This window comes from Salvelinus namaycush, chromosome 4 (assembly GCF_016432855.1).
Source record: "Salvelinus namaycush isolate Seneca chromosome 4, SaNama_1.0, whole genome shotgun sequence".
In the NCBI taxonomy this organism is placed as follows: Eukaryota; Metazoa; Chordata; class Actinopteri; order Salmoniformes; family Salmonidae; genus Salvelinus; species Salvelinus namaycush.
The window spans coordinates 44,854,223-44,878,309 of NC_052310.1; the positions used below are offsets into that span (position 1 = coordinate 44,854,223).

Sequence of the window (24,087 nt, forward strand, 5' to 3'; positions counted from 1 at the left end):
TGCTATAGTGATCCTGTCTGTAATGAAATAGGTGTTGTTTTTACAGAAAGCCATGCATGTCCCAAGGACTGTCTCACCACTATGACATTTCTCCTATGGTCAAGAACCCCACATTGTCACAAAGGTATGATGTTTTGTGACGTGATATTTGAGTGTGTGTGTGTGTGTGTGTGTGTGTGTGTGTGTGTGTGTGTGTGTGTGTGTGTGTGTGTGTGTGTGTGTGTGTGTGTGTGTGTGTGTGTGTGCGTGCGTGCGTGCGTGCGTGCGTGCGTGCGTGCGTGCGTGCGTGCGTGCGTGCGTGCGTGCGTGCGTGCGTGCGTGCGTGCGTGCGTGCGTGCGTGCGTGCGTGCGTGCGTGCGTGCGTGCGTGCGTGCGTGCGTGCGTGCGTGCGTGCGTGCGTGCGTGCGTGCGTGCGTGCGTGCGTGCGTGCGTGCGTGCGTGTCAGGGGCGGCTGGTGGGAGGAGCTATAGGAAGACGGGCTTATTGTAATGGCTGGAATGGAATAAGAGCAACTGAGTCAAACATATTGTTTCCATATGTGTATTGTGTTTGATGCCGTTCCATTCCAGCCATTACAATGAGGCCGTCCTCCTATAGCTCCCCCCACTAGCCTCCACTAGTGTGTATGCGTAAAAACCATGACCAGGATATCTGGGTCAAACATTTAAACTTTCCATCCAGTCCTGACCATTAATTTGTGTTGCCCGGGTTAGGCGTTACTGAATAACTCCTTGCTTCCCAAAAGGGGTGGTTGCAAGCTTGTGTAATGGGGTAGAACCGTCTACCTATTTTGAACGCACCCTTGTTGGTTTGCCTGTGCCAGGTGTATGCAATTTTTTATTAAGGGCGTGGCCTTTTGTATGAAGGCCTTCATGTTTGGGTCAATCAGGGGATCCTCGTACTATGTGCTGGTTGGGGTGCCTTGGGAGGACAGTAGTGGTGAAGTATGAGAAATAGGAATTATTGTAAATGTAGTGTTTTTTTAGTCGTTGGTGCCCATATTCCAACTAGACCTGCTCTCCTTCTCCCTTTTTTTGTAGGACAGTTTTATTTCCTGGAGCTGAAGATGTATGGATATTATGTAGGCCTATGGAGACTGCCTTGTGATGCGGAAAGTGACTAATTTCCATGCTCCACTCCTTGATGCAAAGAACCTGTGTTTAGTTTAGTCCCGAAGACTGTATTAGTTGACCTAATACAGCTACAGGAATAGTATTTTATGTATTTCCCCACCTTACACTTGGAACGCTAAAAACATTTCCTACCCCGTCTTTGGAGAGCTTGACTGAATCATTAAGCTGTTGGACATCATTTTTGGGATGGATATTCAAACACTGTTGGCATATGGGTTGATTTGTACCTTTCCCCTGGATCACAATATCAAATACCAGTTTATTGTTCGATGGCCATTGTAACAGCCAGACAAGCTTTGTGCTTGTAGAGCTCGAGCAGCCACTTACAACATGGGTCAGGTAATTAGAATGTTTTATTTAAACAAATATCTTTACACTTTACAAGTAAACAAAAAATACATTTACATTACACAGTAAATAACAATATAAATCATTGTGTACACATTTACAATATTGGAAATGAACAACGCAGCACCAAGTTATTTATAATACAGGTGTAGACATAATTCAAATTCTCAGTTAAGTGCCACCTACAGTATAGTATTTACAATACAGTAATTTACTGCAATCAAAGTTAAGTTTCATTAAAAGAAACAAAACAACTCTGCCATTTTTGATGACATGTATCGATCTTTCCAATACACATCCAATGACAACTTCTTTATTCTGCATTCTCCAGCATCAGGGGGAATTGGATTGGTCCATCGCATCCCTCTGGGCGCATCACTTTTCCCCGGAACCCTTTTGTCCTTTCCGGTTGTGTTCTGTGCATGTCAGCGTCTCTGACATCTGTCAGATATGTGTCGGTTGTGGGAAGTGTGTATGTTCGAGACTGTGTGTCAGAATCTGAGGCAGTGTGTATGTCCTGGATGTGTGTCAGCGTCTCTGGCAGGTGTGCAGGTTCCGGGCTGCGGTCCTGCTGACTCCGGGGTCTTTCTCTCCTCTCTCTAGTCTGCATGAGAGGCCATCTCCACAGTCGCAGCGCTGGAACAGCTCCAGGCCATGGCCGCCTTTCCTACGGTGATGCGTGCACACCTGGCCCTCCGTCAGCACCGGCTTACAGATACGAGACCAGAAGTGGCGTGCACAGCACAGACCCTCAGAGCAGTCGGAGGACCTTAGGCAGTTGTCACCTTCCTGACCTAGAGAGAAGGAAAATGAAGGATTCTGTTGGAAAGGTCTCGTAGCTGTAATTTTGATAATCAAATGTTTCCTTTCAATCCCCTTGGCTTTGTGTTTTTATAGTAACTTATTCTTAGGGGACTGGTGGGAAGGACAAATCTATAGGATCTTTATGGGTGGTACTGGATAATGTGTGTGCATGTGTAATGCACACCTACCTTTTATAGAATGTTGACTTTGGGGCAGAGGCAGTCTCTTGCCATAGTGTTCCATGGTGTTGTTCTGCCTATTCTCACCACGGGTAGTGACTGCAGTTTCAGCATCTTGATCACTGGCCTGACAAACACCTGAGGAAAAAGGCACACGTTATCATACAGTCACTTCAGTTGAACACAAGTAAAGTTTTTAAGATACTTACAATATCTCACGATTTCCCATCTTTCTCACCATAAGTTTTTACATTTATATTACCAATACCTATCTTACTACCACATTAAACGCAAATACATCAAAGTCATCGCATGAATTAAAAGTGTGATGATCTGAAAATGGTTGGAAAAACAAACATGTTGCGTTTGCATATGTTGAGCTCACCATTGATGCAGCGCTTCCCGGCACAGCACATAGAATCTCTGGCGCACCGCTTCCGGGTCTTTCGGCATGGGAGACACGCGCCTCGGATATCGTTGCAGAATTCATCGGCCCCACACTCAGCATTGTATGTGCAAGTAGGCTAACATAAAAAACATAATACAATATTAACTTTAATTGGAACACAATTGCAAAACGCATTTCAGTAAAAGCGTAGGTAAGGTAAAGTGCCCAATAAGCGCTCAGGCATAGGTTAGTGTTGGTATTACGCACAGCTGCAAGAGCGTTCTAGTGCAGTTGCTTACCTGCAAAGTGTCCACGACTGCCTTCTGTCCGTCATTACCTGAAGAAGAAGGACGTGGGCTCGGGCTAACCGTGTCAGTGACACCGGACAAGGTCTTGATGGCATTATAGTTCAGTAAAACAGCCCCAGCGTAAGCATCCCCAAGGTATCCAAACAGCGTGAGATACATGGCCATAAAACGACCGACTGACAGATTAGGCATACTTCTTTAAGTAAATGATCGGTTTTATGAATAAAAAAATCGTCAAATGTAGGATATTGTTAAAAAGTCCGCGAAGTCTTGAATCATACCACAGTCTCAAGAGTATGTTAGTGGGTTATTTTGAGGTATCCTGACGCACGACTCTGCGATGTTCTCTTTATACATGAAGATCTGTTTGCATTCCCGCCCCTCCCAGCGCACAACAAAGGTGGCGGGTGGAATTCCAAATGCGCTTATTAAACTCCCGAGCTCTACTGTACGGAAATGGGCAACACGTGATGGACGAAATCGTTTCCAGCGTTCGTTTCACAATGTTTCAGTGATCAACAAGTCTCTCTTGTGATTTCGTCCATCACGTGCATACACAGAGACCTCCTTTAAACGGTATAGGATTCCATTAGAATAGCCTACAGCTCAAAATAACTCCTGGTTTATTATGGCACTGCAAAGATAACTCATTTTGGTTCTGGGAATGTTCTCTGAAGGTGTGGGAACGTTCCCTGAACATTGCACCAATGTTCCCCAAAGGAACAAGCTTTTCTTAACATTCTTTGAACTTTCTCTTTTGGTTGTATGAAGGTAGCAGAGAACGTTCTGGCAACGTTCTCTGGAGGTTAAAGTTAGAACACTCCCAGGATTACACAATTAAATATGAACTAAAATGTATAGCGATTGTAGCCTATCATTTAAGAAACGCAATAGGTCAAGATAACGTGGGTTATGTGGATTTCAGCATGGCTAAAATGTGGTCAAAGTTACAAAAATGGGTACTAAAGATTCAGACAGACTTAGTGTTGCAAAAAAAGTTTAATAAATTCCTAGATTTCCCGGAAATCCCAGTAATCCAAATAGGATTTCAGGAAAACAAGGAAATGTATTGAAAGTTCAATCATTTTGCAACCCTAGAAAAACATATACACTGAGTGTACAAAATATTGTGAACAACCTGCTCTTTCAATGACAGACTGACCAGAGGAATCCAAGTGAAAGCTATGATCCCTTGTTTATGTCACTTGTTTAAATCCACTTCAATCAGTGTAGATAAAGGGGAGGAGATGGGTTAAATATGTTTTTTTAAGCCTTGAGACAATTGAGACATGGATTGTGTATGTGTGGCATTCATAGGTTGAATGGGGAAGACAAAAAATATAAATGCCTTTGTACAGGGTATGTAAGTGCCAGGCGCACCGGTTTGTGTCAAGAACTGCAACGCTGCTGTTTTTTTTACGTCAAAAGTTTCCCATGTGTATCAAGAATAGTCCACCACCCAAAGGTTCTGGGAACATTTTCAAAGATTAAGATACATACCATCTGTTACCGTCTTGTGGTGGCCTCCTCCAGACTTGCAGAGATCCTCCAACTCCTCCTTGGTCCTACAAGGTATATGCAGGACTTCATCTGGCAGTTCTTGCTCTTCAGCAGCTAGCAGCTGTCACTGAATTGCAAAAAGTTCCACCTGTTTCTCATTAAAACGGTTGTTTGGAATCCTGCAATAGTTTTAAGTTGAGAACAAAGGGTATAGTAGTAGTCAATAGTCAAAATCATTTAAATGTTTTTCTATGCTTGGTGAATAATAATTTCACCATAAAATCCTCACACCCTAGTCAAAATACACTAAAACAAGTTGGCTGTAATCTGTGATTATCCAAATTAAATAGTGTCTATGATACTTTTATGCAGTAGGTCTTAAAACCTCTTAAGGATCGGACCCTTTTCAATTTTCACCTAAAATGACATACCCAAATCTAACTGCCTGTAGCTCAGGACCTGAAGCAAGGATATGCATATTCTTGATACCATTTGAAAGGAAAAACTTTGAAGTTTGTGGAAATGTGAAATTAATGTAGGGTAATATAACACATTAGATAAGGTAAAATATAATACAAAGAAAAAAACATATTTTTTTGTATTTGTTTTGCACCATCAGCTTTGAAATGCAAGAGAAAGGCCATAATGTATTATACCAGCCCAGGCGCAATTTAAATTTGGCCACTAGATGGCAATAGTGTATGTGCAAAGTTTTATACTGAACCATTGCATATCTGTTCAACATGTTGTATGAAGACTGCCCAAATGTGCCTAATTGGTTTATTAACCTTAAAACATGCGGCAACTCTTATAAACATCTAAATTAACACTGTATAGACCAAAGCATGGTTAAACAATGTTGATATGATGGATGGTCAGTCCTTGCATCCATAGCTCTGTCTAGGAATTTGAGAGTGGTAACATTTCTCCTGGCCCATCCCTCAGCTTTTTACCAAAATGGAGGCAGGATGTCTGCTTTGTAATTGTTTCTATTAAGGATTCTAGCTTTAATCTAACAAGGAACATTATAATTTGACTTAATATGTATGCTTCAGTGTTTATTTACTGTCACAGAGGACATGTCCTCCTCTTCCGGGTGGAGAGACTTTGGGACTGTGTTGTGGTACGGTTGGGTGGAGAGATGTCTTTGAGACAAAATTAATCACATGTTAACAATAACATATGTCTAATGTATGTCACACTTCATTTGCAAGTTCTGCTTCCAAAAGTATGGCCCAATCCCAAATCAGCCCCATTTGGTAATACTTACAATTGTCCCTTTGATAGGCTAGGTGGAAGTTTCACCATATTGTTTAGACCCATCAAATAATCTCAGATATCCACAAGTGCACAGGGTATGGGGGTCCATTTGTGATTGGGCCTATGACAACAAAAATAAGGTCCATTGTTTTTATGTGAATGCTTCAGTGCTATCAAGTCACTATTAGCCATTTACCTTAAAGGTTGAGTAGGTGTTCACTTGTTCAATTGTGTCCCACAATTGCTCCATCTGTAAAAAACTAAAAACGGTAGCTAGGAGATTGGATAAATGGACTAGTAGATGTAGGAGCAATCAATTTTCGTGAACGGGTGGTGTACCTAAGTAAAGTAAACCTGCTCACCTTTAACTAGTAGACTTCTGGACAAAATGGATGTCCAAATGACGCAAAGAATCAGAAACCGATTAATCACTTAGTAAATGTATTGTTTTCTCATCCACTTATCAACTCTGTGGTGGCCTTCTGCTAAGCTGCTTCAAATACAAGGTGGAGAATTACAGGGACTAGAAGATAACTCACATGGTGCAGGTGGAGAAACTGTCCAAGCAAGCTAAAAGTAAAACCGGAAGTGATCAATTTCTATGTAAATGAAACGTTTTTTATTCAATTTTGACCAATAAAATTAATTTACGAATGTATTTCAGTGGAAAAAATGTGGTATCCCATAGATTTTTTTATGTAAACCTCTCTTTACCATTTAATTGCAATCACTTCCTTATTTACATGACAGGTCATGTGACTTTTTTTACCATCGTCAGGTACTAGCCAAGTAGCCTAGCCATTCAACGAATCAAATCTATTGCCATCCATTTCAAAATACTCAACAATTATAACCCAATTTACAACTATAACCCAATTTATGACATAGCAAGAGGGTTATCAGACCTCATTTGTCACTCTCCATGGAAACATGTTTTTAAAATTGCTTTTTTATGGTTAGACCTAGCTAGCAGCCAATGCAGCTGGAGAACATGTTAGCTAAGCTAGCTGACTTACGCGTGAAAAAATATATTCTGCATACACAACACATTCAAAAATAACTATGCTACCTCCTAACATGTTCATATAAATACGTGTTGTAGTTCTACTTTCTCTGACTAATCACCTGTAAAAATAGTAATATTAGCAGTACTTGAAACAAGCTAAACTGCCTGTCAGCCATTTCCCTACTGTCAACAGTAATGGTGACCAAGGTGTCACATGACTGTTTGCCTTGTAACGGAGAGTTCACATATTTTTTGGGGGGGGGGAATAAAAAATGTGTTCGTTATTTACAAAATGATGTGCACTCACCTCCACACACACTTTATCTCCTCTATCAGCAAAAACCAAATTGGAACCACAGGGGAACATTACGTAAAAATTTGAATTCACCCCCCAAAAATCAATCAGAACAATGTGTTTCTACCTTAAAAAAAACAATGTTCCCTAAAGGTTCTCCTTCATTTCTTAGAAATAACTTTCCCACAATGTTCCCAGAATGTTCTGTGAAAGAGCTAAAGGAGAACCTTTAGAGAATGTTACAGGGACATTCTGTGCTAGCTGGGAAGTGTGATTGATTACGGGATATGCAAACCATTAAGATGTGTGAAAAATGCACAGAATTCATGGTCCTTGGAGAGGTGTTTCAGGGCTGACTGGCACATTGAGAAATGAGACCACAGGTTGCGCTTGGGAACTGTGGTATATTGCATCGGAGGCCACGTGACCACTTAGGGGATGCGCAGCCCACGCACAGTAGTGGGAGAGCGAGAAATCCCGGCTGAATTCACTATACTCTGGCAGTGGCAGTTCTAGCTTGTATGGCTCCCTGGGCGAACCCCCACTTCAGCCGCCCCCCTTCAGCCCCCCCCCCCCACCAAAAAAACAAAACACCATTCAGCACTAACTGTAATTTTTATTCAGACATTTGGAACAACACAAATAAATAATCATAACATTAAAAACTATATAAATATAAAAATGTATACAAAAATAAGACTCATAAATATCAAAAAGAAGTAACAAAGACAAATAGAAACAAATGTGTGTTGATTTGGCACTCGAGCATCAATACATTACCCATCCCCCAACACTGTCAACCAAGAGTCAAGACTAAACCAATTCACCTTGGTGGTGTGCAGACTGGTTTTATATTATTCTTAACGATCTCGCACAAACCAGAAAAAATTGCAACAATATGTCTGTGAAACTATATATTCACAGTATTATGAATGAATTGTGATTTATTTGGTAACATTTCGTAGTGTGACTGATTTGACTAATTGCATTAGTACTGTACAGAGTTAGAGGTGCACTATTTGATAGATTCCCCGCTACCCCTACCTCAGGCTTCCAGTGGGGAGACCTGAAGTCAACCTACCCCTGCCCCCCTCCCCATCTTGTACTTCTGAGTGGGAGACCTGCCTAGCTCACAAAGTAGAATCAGGGCGCCCACTCCGACAAGGTTAATTGGCCTACAGTCCCACACGGCGACATAATATCATGTGACGTGCAAATGAGCGATAGAAAACCGGTTGCGCAAATGTCACCATTCTGATTTTTTTGGGTGCGGGCGACCCGTGCCACCCCCTGGCAAGACTTCCCATGTCGCCTATACCTAAATCAGCCACTGGGCTCCAATTAACTTGAATAAAGAAGGTTTTATGTCTTAAAACCTCTTGAAGCTAGAGGGCAGTATATTTATGTTTGGAAAAATAACGTTCCCAATGTAAGCTGCCTATTTCTCAGGCCCAGATGCTAGAATATGCATATAATTGACAGATTAGGATAGAAAACCGTCTAAAGTTTCCAAAACTGTCAAAATATTGTCTGTGAGTATAACAGAACTGTTCCATTGCCTGCCTTTCCTCCATTTAAAGGGATATCAACCAGATTCCTTTTCCAATGGCTTCCACAGGTTGTGAACAGTCTTTAGACATAGTTTCAAGCTTTTATTCTGAAAAATGAGCGAGATTTTCGTCAGTGGACTGCCAGATGTCCTTTGATTAGTTTATGCGCTCGAAAGTGGTAGCTCGACATTTTCTTTATCTCTTGTATTGAATAGTTTACCGTCCGGTTGAAATATTATTGATTATTTATGTTAAAAACAACCTGAGGATTGATTATAAAAAACATTTGACATGTTTCTACGAACTTTACGAATACTATTTGGAATTTTTGTCTGCCCTTCATGACCGCTCGAGCCTGTGGATTTCTGAACATAACGCGCCACCCAAATTGAGGTTTTTGGATATAAAAATAATCTTTATCGAACAAAAGGAACATTTATTGTGTAACTGGGAGTCTCGTGAGTGCAAACATCCGAAGATCATCAAAGGTAAGCGATTAATTTTATTGCTTTTCTGACTTTCGTGACCAATCTACATTGCTGCTAGCTGTTCGTAATGTTTTGTCTAGTGATCGATAAACTCACAAACGCTTGGATTGCTTTCGCTGTAAAGCATATTTTCAAAATCTGACATGACAGGTTGATTAACAACAAGCTAAGCTGTGTTTTGGTGTATTGCACTTGTGATTTCATGAAATTAAATATGTTTTGTATTTTTTTGTGAATTTGGCGCTCTGCAATTCAGCGGATGTTTAAGAAAATGATCCCGTTAAAGGGATCTGTGCGCCAAGAGGTTAAAGAATAGTTATTTTCTTCAGTATTTCTTTGACAAGAAGATACAACATGGTACCAGGAGTGATAGGACTCCCCTTTGAGTTTTGTTCAAAAATGCAGAACGGCGCCAAGAGGCTTCACATCAACTAACTAACATAGCTAACTAGGCACTGGGTTAACGAAACTGAGGTAAAAAATAACCATGCCGGAGCTAACGGAGTGTGCAGTGCATGTAGCTTGTCGTTTTGAAGTGCTTGCTGGCTACGACATGGTGCAACTAAAGCCTCCAACATAATTGAAACATAAGGCAACGTTGAAGAGCAATGGAAGCGGTTCAAACCGTGTTTCACCCTCTATTTGACAGCGAAGATAAGAGTGACTGAAAAAGACGACGCACAGAAGATCACACTGTTTCTCATTAGCTGGCTCGGACGCCATTGATATCTACAACAGCTTTCAGCTAACGGATGAGGAGCAAGCAGATTATGAACTAGTATTAGCAATATTTCAGTGTTTTTGTACTACCAGAAGAAACAAGATATTTGATAGGTATGCTTTCAACAGTAGATGTCAGAATGAAAAATCTGGGGTGTAAAAAACATTTATATTCAAGCGTTGATTGACATGGTAATGGACCAATAGTATTGGAGAAATCTTGAAAAAAACGTACGCATTATGCTACTCATTGTGTGCCGAACAGCCTCTTTCCACCAGGGTTAGGGCTTCTCTCGCATATTAAAAACAATACATTACCAATGGTGAGTGTAATGGTGAGTGTGAAGTTAATTACTTGTGAGTTCATCAATAGTTAACCTCTTCACACGTACCAACAAACGGGTGTGATCATTCTACAGTGGTCCCTGAAGCATACGCTCAAACTGGTTTGATTAGAAGGCTTATTTAGAACGTCCTGTTTCAATTGACGCAACAGTCAGCATTTGAGCTATCCACACTGTTTTTCCACAGAAACATTTTTGCACAAACACAGTCCTTACAAAGTTATGTCCTGAATGTGACAAGTAATATTTTAGTTACAATGTTCAGACATTCGCTGAATTGGCAACCGCATACACAATCATCCAAACTGTAAAATGTAAGCTACATTAGTCCTAGCACTAACTGAGGAAATATTGAAATAACACAAGCGGTCATATTTAGATAACTCTCAGCTGACAGAAACCACAATATGAATTAGCTAATAGCAATTACTATTTATAATTCATCACATCATTGATCAAAATAATTGAGTAAAACACTTTTTAGAAATCGAAAGTAATCCGATGATGAGTATTTTGTGCGTGCCGCCATGTTTGTTTTTCGCGTCAACCAAAGATAATAAGAGCGGAAAAGATGAGTTTTGTCTGTTTGCAGTATGCATGTTGAAGGGGGTGTGTCGTCTACGATCATTCACTTCTGGAAGTTTACCCGAAAGATGAGTGAACCATTCCTTCACCTCATTATAATATCTTTGGTCTGACAGACGTTTACTTGACACCTAGAATGCATTGTATAATGTCAACAAACATGGCGCCACACATAGCTGGCAAATAGCTTAACATTAGCTCATTATAATCAGTACAACCTTCAAAAAAGTATTTTACAAATATCATAGGTGTCCATTACAACCTATACAATAATCGGATTGCGTTATTTGTCACCAGGACTTGAAAACAAGTACTTGTGAATATAACTGTAAATACATTATGCTCCATACATACTTACATTAAGGTGACCAGATTCCTGAAATTAAAACTGGGGACATTTCCAGTTCGGCGGTCAATATATCATTAAAATATCCAATGTTATTATCTATGAAATAAAAAAGGGGACATTTCCGGTTTCATGTATTTAGTCTACCAGGCACACTGTGATAGAGAAAACAACTATATTACAGAAACACTACAGACAAGACAGAACTGTCCGATCTGAACAGCCATTCCGTGGTCCTGGTAGTCTGGGTAGAATAAGAGCAGAAGAGAACATGAGCAAAATTTAAAAAACAGAGACAATAGTATATGTGAAATAATTAACAACATAATAAAGAAATAAGACGATGATGAGATTGGTAACTACATAATATACTTATATCAACCTAATCTGTATATTTCTCAGAAGAATGTATCTTCTTCAGGATTGCTCTGTCTTTGGCCAGCTTCTCCATGAACTCCTGGCAGGGGAGGTTGAAGTTTGTCTTCACAATAAGCATGGCCTTGATGGTAGGAACAGTGAACCTATTTCTTGCTGCTGTCCATAGATCATTCATTTTGGAGAACACTCTCTCGACTGGTGCAGTACTTCCAGGTAAGCACATGACAACAGACGCTAATCTAGCCAGGTTAGTGTGTGATGTCGTTCTCTTTGAAGTGGGTAACCACCGTGATCTATCTCTGACTAAGCGGTGTCTCAGATGTTTTCCATTCTTCAAGCGATCCCCCCTTTAGGAACTCTTGCAGGCCAGTAACCTCGTCACACAATGCATCCTCATTGATGTTCACATTGGGGCATATTTCCTGCAGTGTGTCTGCTGCCTTCTGGATCTCTACACGCTGAGGTTTCCTTTTTAAAAGGAGACAATGTAAAATCTTTTAGATTATCTGTGTGCTTTCCCCATGCTTGCAAGTAGTTCACAGCCGTAGTGACGAATGATTGGGATGTTTTGAGAAAGCTCTCTTTAGACATGGCTCCATTTTCCTCTAGCTCTCTCAGAAGTCCTTTGACCAAAACTGGAATGAAGTTGTCATCACGTCTTGCAGTCAATTTTGCCTCAACATTTCTCAGAATTGCAATTGACTCCACAGCACAGCGGTCCTGGCCTTCAAGCATCTTGATCGTGTCACTGAATACGGTCGGGTTTCCATGGACAAAGGCCAGCCAAACTTTTCTTCTCCTCCAATCTTTCTCCTCCTCTTTTCTTCACTCGTCTTCCTGCTCTTTCTTCCTTTCTTTCTCTTTACCTTTCCACCTCACTCTTCCACACTCTCCTCGCTTCACTCTTTTTACTCCCTTAATTTTTACTTCTCCTTCTTCTCCAATCTTTAATAATAAATAGTAAACTATTAGATAAAATACTTTGGTTAACAGATTCCCATTGCTTGCCTCATTTTTGTATTTTATCTCAAAAACATTGTTTGGAATAATAAATTGGCAGGCTCTGTAATCATATATTTACCTTTCCTCTTCTCTCCCTTTCCCTCTTCTTCCTATCCAGTCTTCCTCCTCTCCTTCTTCTCCACCCTCTAGCAGAAAACATTATGCTAATGTTATCCATGAAAATGTCAAAATATATTTTCACACGACTTATTATAACGCCAAACCATTAACATTGTAATCTACAAATAAATATTCTCATAATTAATTGTGCATTAATTTAATATAATCATATTTTCAAAACAGCAGGACCACTGCATGTTTACATGTGAACGTTTTTTAACCTAGCTAAGTTACCATGACAGTAGCTAGCTAACCTAGCTAGATAACTTAGTCAACATAGCTAATGTTAGCTAGCATAACCTATTTAAAACCTTATAAAGCAGATAATCTATCTATATAATACATTGTGACATTATAACATCATTAGCTAGTATCTCAAACGATTGTAACTTACCTGGTTTAAAAAGACGTTTGTGGTGATATTGTTGATTCACTTGACACTTGCTAGCTTCTGGCCGAGTTTTCCACAGCAGTTTTCTCTAAAACTATCGTGAGCAGGAAGTTAGTAGAAGGAGAGTGAATGAAGCCGCTATAGCGAGCAGCCCCCTCTGCTGGACAAAACAAGCACAACGCGATTGAGACATCAACTGGTAGGCTCTGACCAAAGTTATTATTTGTAAGGAAAACAACAAGGAAGGCAATGCGAGCGCCAGCCAGGTAATGTGCCAATTTGTGCATAACTGCACAAATGTCTGCATACTTGATCTACGTAAACATTGGTGAAGTGCATGGGCTCTCCTCGAAGAGAGAAGTTTGTCCGGCTCAGTAAAGCCTCAAACATAAATTGCCTGCAACGCTGAAATGGGCTATTTCTATGTGAATTAATGAGGAGGCGGAACACACCTCAATTCAAACTGTTGTTAGAAAATACAACTTGTTAGAAAATAATTTGATGGAGAGCATCCTGTCGGGCTGTATCACCGCCTGGTACAGCAATTGCACTGCCCTCAACCGCAAGGCTCTCCAGAGGGTAGTGCGGTCTGTACATGCATCACCGGGGGCAAATTACCTGCCTTCCATGACACCTACAGCACCCAATGTCACAGGAAGGGCAAAAAGATAATCAAGGACAACAATCACCCGAGCCACTGCCTGTTCACCCCGCTATCATCCAGAAGGCGAGGTCAGTACAGATGCATCAAAGCTGGGACCGAGAGACTGAAAAACAGCTTCTAACTCAAGGCCATCAGACTGTTAAACAGCCATCACTAACATAGGGAGGCTGCTGCCAACATACAGACTCAAATCTCTGGCCACTTAAATAAACTGACTTAATAAAGGTATCACTAGTCACTTTAAATAACTCTACTTTAAAAGAATGTTTACATATCCTACATTACTCATCTCATACTGTATATATATATATACTGTATTCTATACCATCTACTGCATCTTGCCTATTCCGCACGCCATCATCCATCCATAAATGTATATGTACATATTCTTATTCATCCCTTTACATTTGTGTGAATAAGGTAGTTGTTGTGAATTTGTTAAATTACTTGTTAGATATTACTGCATAGTCGGAACTAGAAGCACAAGCATTTCGCTACACTCGCATTAACATCTGCTAACCATGTGTATGTGACCAATAACATTTGATTTGATTTGAGGTTCTTAGGTATGGTTAACTATGTGGGCAAATGTGTACCTAATCTGGCAACTCACACGAGTCAGATGAGAGGTCTACAGTGCAAAACTACAGAAAGGTGTTGGAACAGTAATCACCAGAAAGAGTTTAAGGAGCTCAAGGCATGAATTATGCATGCTCCAGTATTGAAGTTCTATGATGAAAGCGCAAAACCAAAATCTCAGCTGATGACTAAAGCAGGCTTGACTCTAAACATCATAAGTTTGACTTGCAACTCGCATACAGGCCAGGCAAAGAATTGTTAGTGGTAGACACATTGTCCAGGGCATTTTACAGCTCAGAACCAAACCAGATATATGAGCATGAAGATACCGTGCATGTAAACCTTATCAGAAAGAGTTGCCCAGTCTCAGATGAAATGTGGATAGTTATTTCACTTGCTACTGCAAAAGATTAGTGTTTGCAAAAGGCAATTCAAGCCATAACATGCGGGTGGTATGTACAAGCTATACCATACCCGTAAGGTCAATACAGGGATGAGCTATCTGTACTTGATGGAATTCTGTTTAAGGGTTCAAGAATTGTGATACCAAGTCCTGTTAAAGAAAAACATGTTGATCAAAATTCACAAGGGCCATCTGGGCTCGCCATGGGGTCGCAGAGATAGTCCGTATGGACAATGCCTCACATTTCAGATGTTAAACTTTCAGTGATTTTGCTAAATGGGTTTAAGCATGTCACCTCCAGCCCACTGTACCCACAGTCTAATGGGTTAGTCAAGAATGGTGTCAAAACAGTAAACCTACTGCTTAAGAAAGCTCTTGATGTCACGAGCGTCGTAATCACATTCGGACCAAAGCGCAGCGTGATATGGTTTCCACATGTTTATTTAATGAAACGCACAAAAACAATAAAGAATCAATGACCCGTGAAGCTATGGCGTGCTCACAGGCAACTACACATAAACAAGATCCCTCAAAACACAGTGGGGAAATGGCTGCCTAAATATGATCCCCAATCAGAGACAACGATAAACAGCTGCCTCTGATTGGGAACCACACCAGGCCAACATAGAATTAAACAATCTAGATTACCCACCCTAGTCACACCCCGACCTAACCAAAATAGAGAATAAAAAGGCTCTCTATGGTCAGGGCGTGACACTCGACTCAAAGACAGATCCAAATCTAGCTTTGTTAAACTACAGGGCAACTCCACTAAAACATGGTTGTCTCCTGCAGAGCTGTTGTTCAACAGGAAACTAAAAACTAGGTTGCCAGTACTCCTAGAAACAGAGAAGGATGGCAAGGTCATTCTTAACTAATGGAGAGAAAAGTGTGAACCGAAAAGTTACTATGACAAAGGGTTCGAGGTGCTCAGTGCACTCATTCCTAGTGATAGGGTGAAAATGCATGATGGTGAAACATGGAGCGTTGAGGCCCATGTTGTGAAAACAGTGGCAACCAGGTTATATGATGTAATGACACCTGAGGAAGTTACATACAGGAGAAATACGAGACAGTTGTTACATGTACCTGAGTGTGAGCAAACAGACAGGCAAGAGAGAGAGACATTACAGGTCAGACAACATCAAGCCTAGACACTCCTGTGTCAGACCCACCAGGGCAGCCTGTGGAAATGAGACGGTCAGGTAGAGAAGTAAAAGCAACTCAGAGGCTGATTGAGGAAGTATAAATGTGGTATTGAAATGCAGTGTTCACTATGCAAAGAATTTATCAGGATTTATAGACAATTGTTTGGGTTTTTTCTCATAAGGGAAAGGCATATCTTGATAAGGGGGATGTTGCATATTGTATCGGAGGCCACGTGACCACTTAGGGGATGCTCAGCCCGCACACAGCATTGGGTGAGTGGGAGATCCTGACTGAATGCACTGTACTTGTACGGCTCCAGTTAACTTGAATAAAGAAGGACTTGTGTTTTAAATAACAGTTGTTTTCTTTAGTATTTATTTGACAAGAAGGTACAACAGTACCGATGGCTACCAATTGGACAGAGTGACGCTCTGCTCTTTCCAGCGCACTCCCACACAAATAATCTGCTGTGCGTTCATAATTTACCAACACCAGCATTTGTGTTTACAATGTCATGGTACCCTCTGAAGGGAATATCCAGAAAAGGCATCAAAACAGGTGCTGTGTGGGGTGAGAAAGCGGGGCTTGTTAATAGAATGTGCAAGCTTCTCCTGTATGCTACAGAAACGTGTGGCACTTGGACCCCATCTGGTGGTTCCATAACTGTATAGACAATGAAGCAATAAGGCCTGAGGTATATGGCCAATATACCACGGCTAAGTGCTGTTTTTACACACCATGCAACACGGATTGCCTGGATACAGCCAATTTGCCGTGGTATATTGGCCATATACAACAAATCCCAGAGGTGCCTAACTGCTATTATAAACTGGTTGCCAATGTAATTAGAACAGCAAAAACAGCAACAACAAAAAAATGTCCTACCCATGGTATTTCATATTTATTTAACTAGGCAAGTCAGTTAAGAACAAATTCTTAATTTCAATGATGGCTTAGGAACAGTGGGTTAACTGCCTTGTTCACAGGCAGAATAACACATTTTTACCTTGTCAGCTCGGGGATTCGATCTTGCAACCTTTCGGTTTCAAGTCTAACGCTCTAACCATACGACTACCTGCCGCCCCATATATGGTCTGATATACCATGGTTTTCAGCCAATCAGCACTCAGGGCTCAAACTACCCAGTTTATAATGCCAAACAAATATTGCCTACCTGAACATGAATTGGCGCTATGACTGGTGGTTCAGTTTGGTGCTTTACCTTTAGGTGTAAAATACTGTGGGTTAACAAGAACCATTTTTGAACAGTTTAAAAGATCACACAGAGGTGATCATGACACGCTGTTAGGCCTATCCAACTGGGCACAGACGTCAATTCAACATCTTCCACGTTGGTTGAATATAATTTCATTGAAATCACGTGGAAATGATGTTGATTCAACCAGTTTGCCCAGTGAGTCAATTCCTTCTCTTTAAATAAAGGCCACACTTAGAATAAAATGTAAGCCTACAGGGCATGTCAATTGGTCTCATTGTTACTGCCATTTGAAATACTTACTAACCAGATTAAACATATTTTAAAAGAGGTAGGTCCTCCTGTCATAGGCTGCAGCCTTATACAGGTCACTTTCATTTGAATCGGGCTACATTGGGGTGAACAGCAAGATGCTCCCTCTTGTGGCTGTGGGTGTGTCCTTCTTTGTATTATAGACTTGGTAGTCTTGTTTTGAATAGCAAATCATCATTCAGCACTGTGACAGGGGTCAACATCCCACAGCTGGTTGGACTGGATGATGGTACAGTGCTGGTGGAAAGCTATAGCTGGCAACAACACCTGACTCTGTACTTCAGGCTGCTGCCACAGATTAAGCAGTACCAGCACTTCAGGTGAATATCATTTTCATTGCATTGTATGAGGTTATTCTTCTTATCTAAACTTGGGAGGTGAATTGATGGTGTGCAAGGTTGTAATGTCTTCTACATTTTATGTTGTTTCCTGTTTTACAGCTTCGATGCTCTGGAGCCTGGTGTTGTTGTCGCCAAGGAGAGTTCGGACTCAGTTGGGGCCAGGTTTCAGCTGCTGCGCGACGCTGACATCCTTCCTCCCATAGATGGTCTGCCTGTACAAGCACCACCTGGACTGGACACAGCTAGACAAACATATCTTTTTGTGAAGATCAGGGAGTTTTGTGATGAAGAGGCTATGGACATCACATGCACTGCACTAAAGTCAAGGGCAGGACAGAAACAGGCTCTCCGAATATAGATTCCCTTGTTCATGCGTGGTTTGGACGGACCAGTCATCAGCACTTTCTGCAGTCCATCTATTCAAATGACTCTCTCCTAATACGTTGCTGCTACTTTTTTTTATCCTGCTGCTCAGCCACTTTACCCATGATTGTATGCCTTTAACTACCTCCTATATCACTGATATTGCTATTGCTATTTTTCAGGTACATACTGTATATTTGATTTATATTGACACTATTTCTGATACTGCTACTATTTAACTTCTCTAGGATAGGGGGCAGCATTTTCACGTTTGGATGAAAAGCATACCCAAATTCAACTGCCAGCTACTCATCCCCAGAAGATAAGATATGCAAATTATTAGTAGATATGGATGTAAAACGCTCTGAAGTTTCTAAAACTGTTTGAATCATGTCTGTGAGTATAACAGAACTTATTTAGCAGGCGAAACCCCGAGGACAAACATTCAGATTTCTTTTTTTTGAGGTCACTCTCTTTTCAATGGATTTTCATTGGGAATCCAGATTTCTAATTTACCTTCTTGCAGTTCCTACCACTTCCACTGGATGTCAACAGTTTTTAGAAATTGGTTGAGGTTTTTTCACACATGAATTCTGTAACATGAAGTCCTATGAGTGTCATCTGATGAAGATCATCAAAGGTTAGTGATTCATTTTATCTCTATTTCTGCTTTTGTTACTCCTCTCTTTGGCTGCAAAAATGGCCTGTGTTTTTCTGTGACTTGGCTCTGACCTAACATAATCGTTTGGTGTGCTTTCGTCGTAAATCCTTGAATTCTGACATTCTGACATTCTGACATTCTGACATGTTGGCTGGATTCACTACAAGTGTAGCTTTAATTTGGTATCTTTCATGTGTGATTTCATGAAAGTTTGATTTTTATAGTAATTTATTTGAATTTGGAGCTCTGCATTTTTACTGGCTTTTGGCCGTTAGCGTCCCACATATCCCAGAGAAGTTAAGTAATCATTTGGCTGTACCTTCTGTAGAGACCCATCCACTTAGTAAGATGGGTGGCTGGGGGTTATGACATTTCTTTCACACGACCAATCAATTTAGACAAGTGTGTCTGGGTAAGCGTCATCTAATATTTAGAAAATATTTTTATCTGGACACTTTTTGTTTACCTGTAATTTGTCCTTATGGATGCTACTACTTTTACCATTTTTAGTCTTAATCTTTACTACACTACTACTGTTTAGCATGACCTTACATGTGAATCCTTAAAGAAATGGGCGGGGCTGGCTTAAGAGGGTGTGAAAAATGTTGAACGGGTGTAGACAAAGGAGAGCTCTCCAGTAGGTACCACAACATTCAAAGGCCATTTTCTCAAAAGTGAGTTTACAAGTTTATTAACTTTCAAAGCAAAATTACTTTCCCATTGTTCCTGAAAAATGCAGTCTATGATATACCATTTTGTAGCACTGAGTCTCTACTTTTATCCAATGTAAAAAACACCATTTCAAGAAACACGAGCAATGAACATTAGACCGGTGGAAATCTGTCATTTGGTCTGATCAATCCAAATTTGCGATTTTTGGTTCCAACCGCCGTGTCTTTGTGAGAGTAGGTGAATGTAGGTGAGAGTAGGTGATGATCCCCGCATGTGTGGTTCCCACTGTAAAGCATGGAGGAGGAGGTGTGATTGTGTGGGGGTGATTTATTTCGAATTCAAGGCACACTTAACCAGCATGGCTACCACAGCATTCTGCAGCGATACACCATCCCATATGGGTTGCGCTTAGTGGGACTATCATTTGTTTTTCAACAGGACAATGACCCAAAACACACCTCCAGGCTGTGTTAGGGCTATTTGACCAAGAAGGAGAGTGATGGAGTGCTGCATCAGATGACCTGGCCTCTCAATCACCCAACTTCAACCCAATTGAGATGGTTTGGGATGAGTTGGACTGCAACTCATCCCAGTGAAGGAAAAGCAGCCAACAAGTGCTCAGCATACAGTACGTGGGAACTCCTTCAAGACTGTTGGAAAAGCCTTCCAGGTGAAGCCGGTTGAGAGAATGCCAAGAGTGTGCAAAGCTGTCATCAAGTCAAAGTGTGGCTACTTTGAAGAATGTCAAAAATAAAATAATTTTAATTTGTTTAATACTTTTTTGGTTACTACATGATTCCATATGTGTTATTTCATAGTTTTAATGTCTTCACTATTATTCTACAATGTAGAAAACAGTAAAAGATAAAAGATAAAGAAAAACTCTTGAATGAGTAGGTGTGTTCAAACTTTTGACTTCTACTGAATATATATATATATCAATACTGAGTTCCTTAAAAAAATACATATGATGAAAATATATATATATATTTATATGTGAATATATATATATTTTAAATAATATATTTTTAAGGAACTCAGTCCGGCTTTAAACTTACTAGAATGCACAAGGTGCAATTTCGAAATTGGGCATTGTATCATCAGTTCCTCTTGTCATGTTCGTCATTGCATACCTGTGATGTTCCCCAATGCTGGAAGGGGGGACCACAGTGAAAAAGTTAGGGAACCCCTGGTCTACAGTGTTTTGTTTATTTAAGTGTTAAATGTTTGTAAATGATCATAATCAGCTATGTAGGAGGAGATGGCGTGACAACAGATTTGAGTCGCTTACTGTTCATGCAGTGTTTAAACGATGACGTGATGTGGCTCAGTTGGTAGAGCATGGCGCTTGCAACGCCAGGGTTGTGGGTTCGTTTCCCACGGGGGACCAGTACAAAAAAGTATGAATGTATGTACTTGTAAGTCGCTCTGGATAAGAGCGTCTGCTAAATGACTTAAATGTAAATGTGAATGTTAATTGGGATTCCATTGATTGAAGACACTTGCATTGTTATACTGATGATTCATGAGTACTGGTGTTGGACAGTGAGTGACAACTGCATGTGTAGAGATAATGATGAATGAATGACAGGCATTACTCATTAAACATAACCATGTTGGTTGTACAGTACACCAACTGTTTTTAAGGGCTAATTAAAATTGGTGAAATTGGAAGGTGCGCAATTCAAATAAATAATCATAAAAATTATGGATTTTATACATTTAGGTACATACAAGTGTCTTATATCGGTTGAAAGCTTAAATTCTTGTTAATCTAACTGCACTGTCTGATTTACAGTAGCTATTACAGCCAAAGCATGCCATGCGATTGTTTGAGGACGGCGCCCCACATCCAAATCTTTTTCCACCGGCACAGGTTTCATAAATTCACAAATAGCGATTAAATATTCACTTACTTTTTGAAAACCTTCCTCTGATTTGTCATCCAAAGGGTCCCAGCTATAACATGTAGTGTCGTTTTGTTAGATAAAATCCTTCTTTATATCCCAAAAAGTCAGTTTGGTTTGCGCCATCGATTTGAGTAATCCACTCGTTCAACATGCAGAGAAAGGAATCCGAAAATCTACCCCTAAACTTTGTTTCAACAAGTCAAAATATGTTTCTATTTACTCCTCAGATACCCTAAAATGTAATCAAACTATAATATTTCTTACAGAAAGAAGTATGTTCAATAGGAAACCGATTTTAGCAGGTGTTTCCTTTCTTCATGGCGCGAGCAAACACAAATTTCCAAGACTGTGTCCCTGTACTAAAACTGATATTTCTTATTCGTTTTGGAAGTTACAAGCCTGAAACCTGGGAGCTAGAATTGAGTATGCCCTTATAATTGCCATTGTAAGAGCATGGTCTCTCTCTCAAAAGAATTCTGGTTGGTTTTTCTTTGGATTTTCTCCTACCATATCTATTGTGTTATATTCTCCTACATTATTTTAACATTTCTACAAACTTCAAAGTGTTTTCTGTCCAATGGTATCAATTATATGCATATCCTGGCTTCAGGGCCTGAACAACAGGCAGTTTACTTTGAGCATGTTATTCAGGCGGAAATTGAGAAAAAAGGGGCCTAGCCCTAAGAAGTTTAAAAATATACCTACTCCAAAATATGATTGATGCACACTTCATACTTAGAATGTCAACAATGAATACTAATTGGTTGCTACTTACTGTACTATGTAAACCTATTTAGCATTGTCCTCTGGATTTAGCGGTCCATATTATTACTAACTAAAGATGGAGAATTAACACAATCAACAAAGGTGTTACATATTAAACAGATTATCAAAACAACACAATTCTCCTAAAGAAATAAAGCAAGTGCATTACAAAGTAATCCAGCACTTAAATATCAATACACAGAAACAATATCCAGTGCTCATAATATTGTATCCATTCATATTTAATACAGTACTTATATTTACAGTACAGTAGAAACGACAGCACTGAAGGCATTAGAACCCCATTTAAAAGTGGTAAATTAAACTATTGTGGAGTGAAAATATGACTTACCTAATTGAAGGGATGGCATTTATATTGATTGGTTAGCAGCTACATGATGACAGAGCAACTTAGAGGATGAGAATGTCAGACATTTGCAATACATAAGGTTGATGTGTAGCTAAGCATAAAACAAATGTAGTGGACTTTTAAATTACATCATTATTGACTGTTCGTCCTATGCCTGTGAAATTAAAGTTGGTCTGAGTATGTTAGTTATTGTTGTTGGTTAAATTAGTTTATAACTGCGTAATAACAAATTGATTTCAAGAAATTAGAAAGGTCACAATTTTTCTATCAGAAGCACAGAACAGAAATTGTGTTTTTTTAAGGTAAGTACAGTAGCTGTTATATACATTGTACATGAATGAGTAAAGTAGATGGGTGTAGCAGCTGTGTATGTGTGAGATTGTAACTTCATATAATATGTACATATACACTGGCTTGCGAAAGTATTCACTCCCCTTGGCATTTTTCCTATTTTGTTGCTTTACAACCTGGAAATAAAATAGATTTTGGGGGGGGTTTGTATCATTTGATTTACACAACATGCCTACCACTTCACAGATGCAAAATATTTTTTCTTGTGAAACAAACAAGAAATAAGACAAAAAAACGGAAAACTTGAGCGTGCATAACTATTCACCCCCCCAAAGTCAGTAATTTGTAGAGCCACCTTTTGCAGCGATTACAGCTGCAAGTCTCTTGGGGTATGTCTCTATAAGCTCGGCGCATCTAGCCACTTAGATTCTTGCCCATTCTTCAACGCAAAACTGCCGCAGCTCCTTCAAGTTGGATGGGTTCCACTGGTGTACAAAAATCTTTAATCATACCACAGATTCTCAATTGGATTGAGGTCTGGGCCTTGACTAGGCCATTCCAAGACATTTAAATGTTTCCCCTTAAACCACTTGAATGTTGCTTTAGCAGTATGCTTAGGGTCATTGTCCTGCTGGAAGGTGAACCTCCGTCCCAGTCTCAAATTTCTGGATGACAAACAGGTTTCCCCTCAATAATTTCCCTGTATTTAGCGCCATCCATTATTGCTTCAATTCTGACAAGTCTCCCAGTCCCTGCTGATGAAAAACATCCCCACAGCATGATGCTGCCACCACCATGCTTCACTGTGGGGATGGTGCTCTCGTGTGATGAGAGGTCTTGGGTTTGCGCCAGACATAATGTTTTACTTGATGGCCAGAAAGCTCAATTTTAGTCTCATCTGACCAGAGTACCTTCTTCTATATGTTTGGGGAGTCTTCCACACAACACCAAATGTGTTTACTTATTTTTTTCTTTAAGCAACAGATTTTTTCTGGCCACTCTTCCATACAGCACAGCTCTGTGGAGTGTACGGCTTAAAGTGGTCCTATAGACAGATACTCCAATCTCCGCTGTGGAGCTTTGCAGCTCCTTCAGGGTTATCGTTGGTCTCTTTGTTGCCTCTCCGATTAATGCCCTCCTTGCCTGTTCCATGAGTTTTGGTGGGTGGCCCTCTCTTGACTGGTTTGGTATGGTGCCATAATCTTTCCATATTTTAATAATGGATTTAATGGTGCTCCGTGGGATG

General features: G+C 40.2%; 1 protein-coding gene across 1 annotated transcript; it reads right to left on the reverse strand.

Annotated features, from left to right (window-relative positions):
* Positions 1-1,584: 1,584 nt before the first annotated feature.
* Positions 1,585-3,503, reverse strand: LOC120045629 (dickkopf-related protein 1-like). The gene is made up of 4 exons (XM_038990538.1): positions 3,152-3,503; positions 2,850-2,988; positions 2,474-2,602; positions 1,585-2,275 (listed from the first exon to the last, which is right to left on the reverse strand). The coding sequence occupies exons 1-4, from the start codon at positions 3,350-3,352 to the stop codon at positions 2,010-2,012; spliced, it is 735 nt and encodes a 244-aa protein (XP_038846466.1). The 5' UTR covers positions 3,353-3,503; the 3' UTR covers positions 1,585-2,009.
* Positions 3,504-24,087: the final 20,584 nt, after the last annotated feature.

What these genes read in the sequence shown, in the direction of transcription:
- LOC120045629 (XM_038990538.1), bottom strand. Translation starts at nt 3,352, where the DNA reads ATGCCTAATCTGTCAGTCGGTCGTTTTATGGCCATGTATCTCACGCTG. An exon ending in CAGTCGTGGACACTTTGCAG is followed by an intron (nt 2,989 to 3,151) that starts GTAAGCAACTGC and finishes TTTTTATGTTAG; the next exon opens with CCTACTTGCACATACAATGC. An exon ending in AAGTCAACATTCTATAAAAG is followed by an intron (nt 2,276 to 2,473) that starts GTAGGTGTGCAT and finishes CCTTCTCTCTAG; the next exon opens with GTCAGGAAGGTGACAACTGC.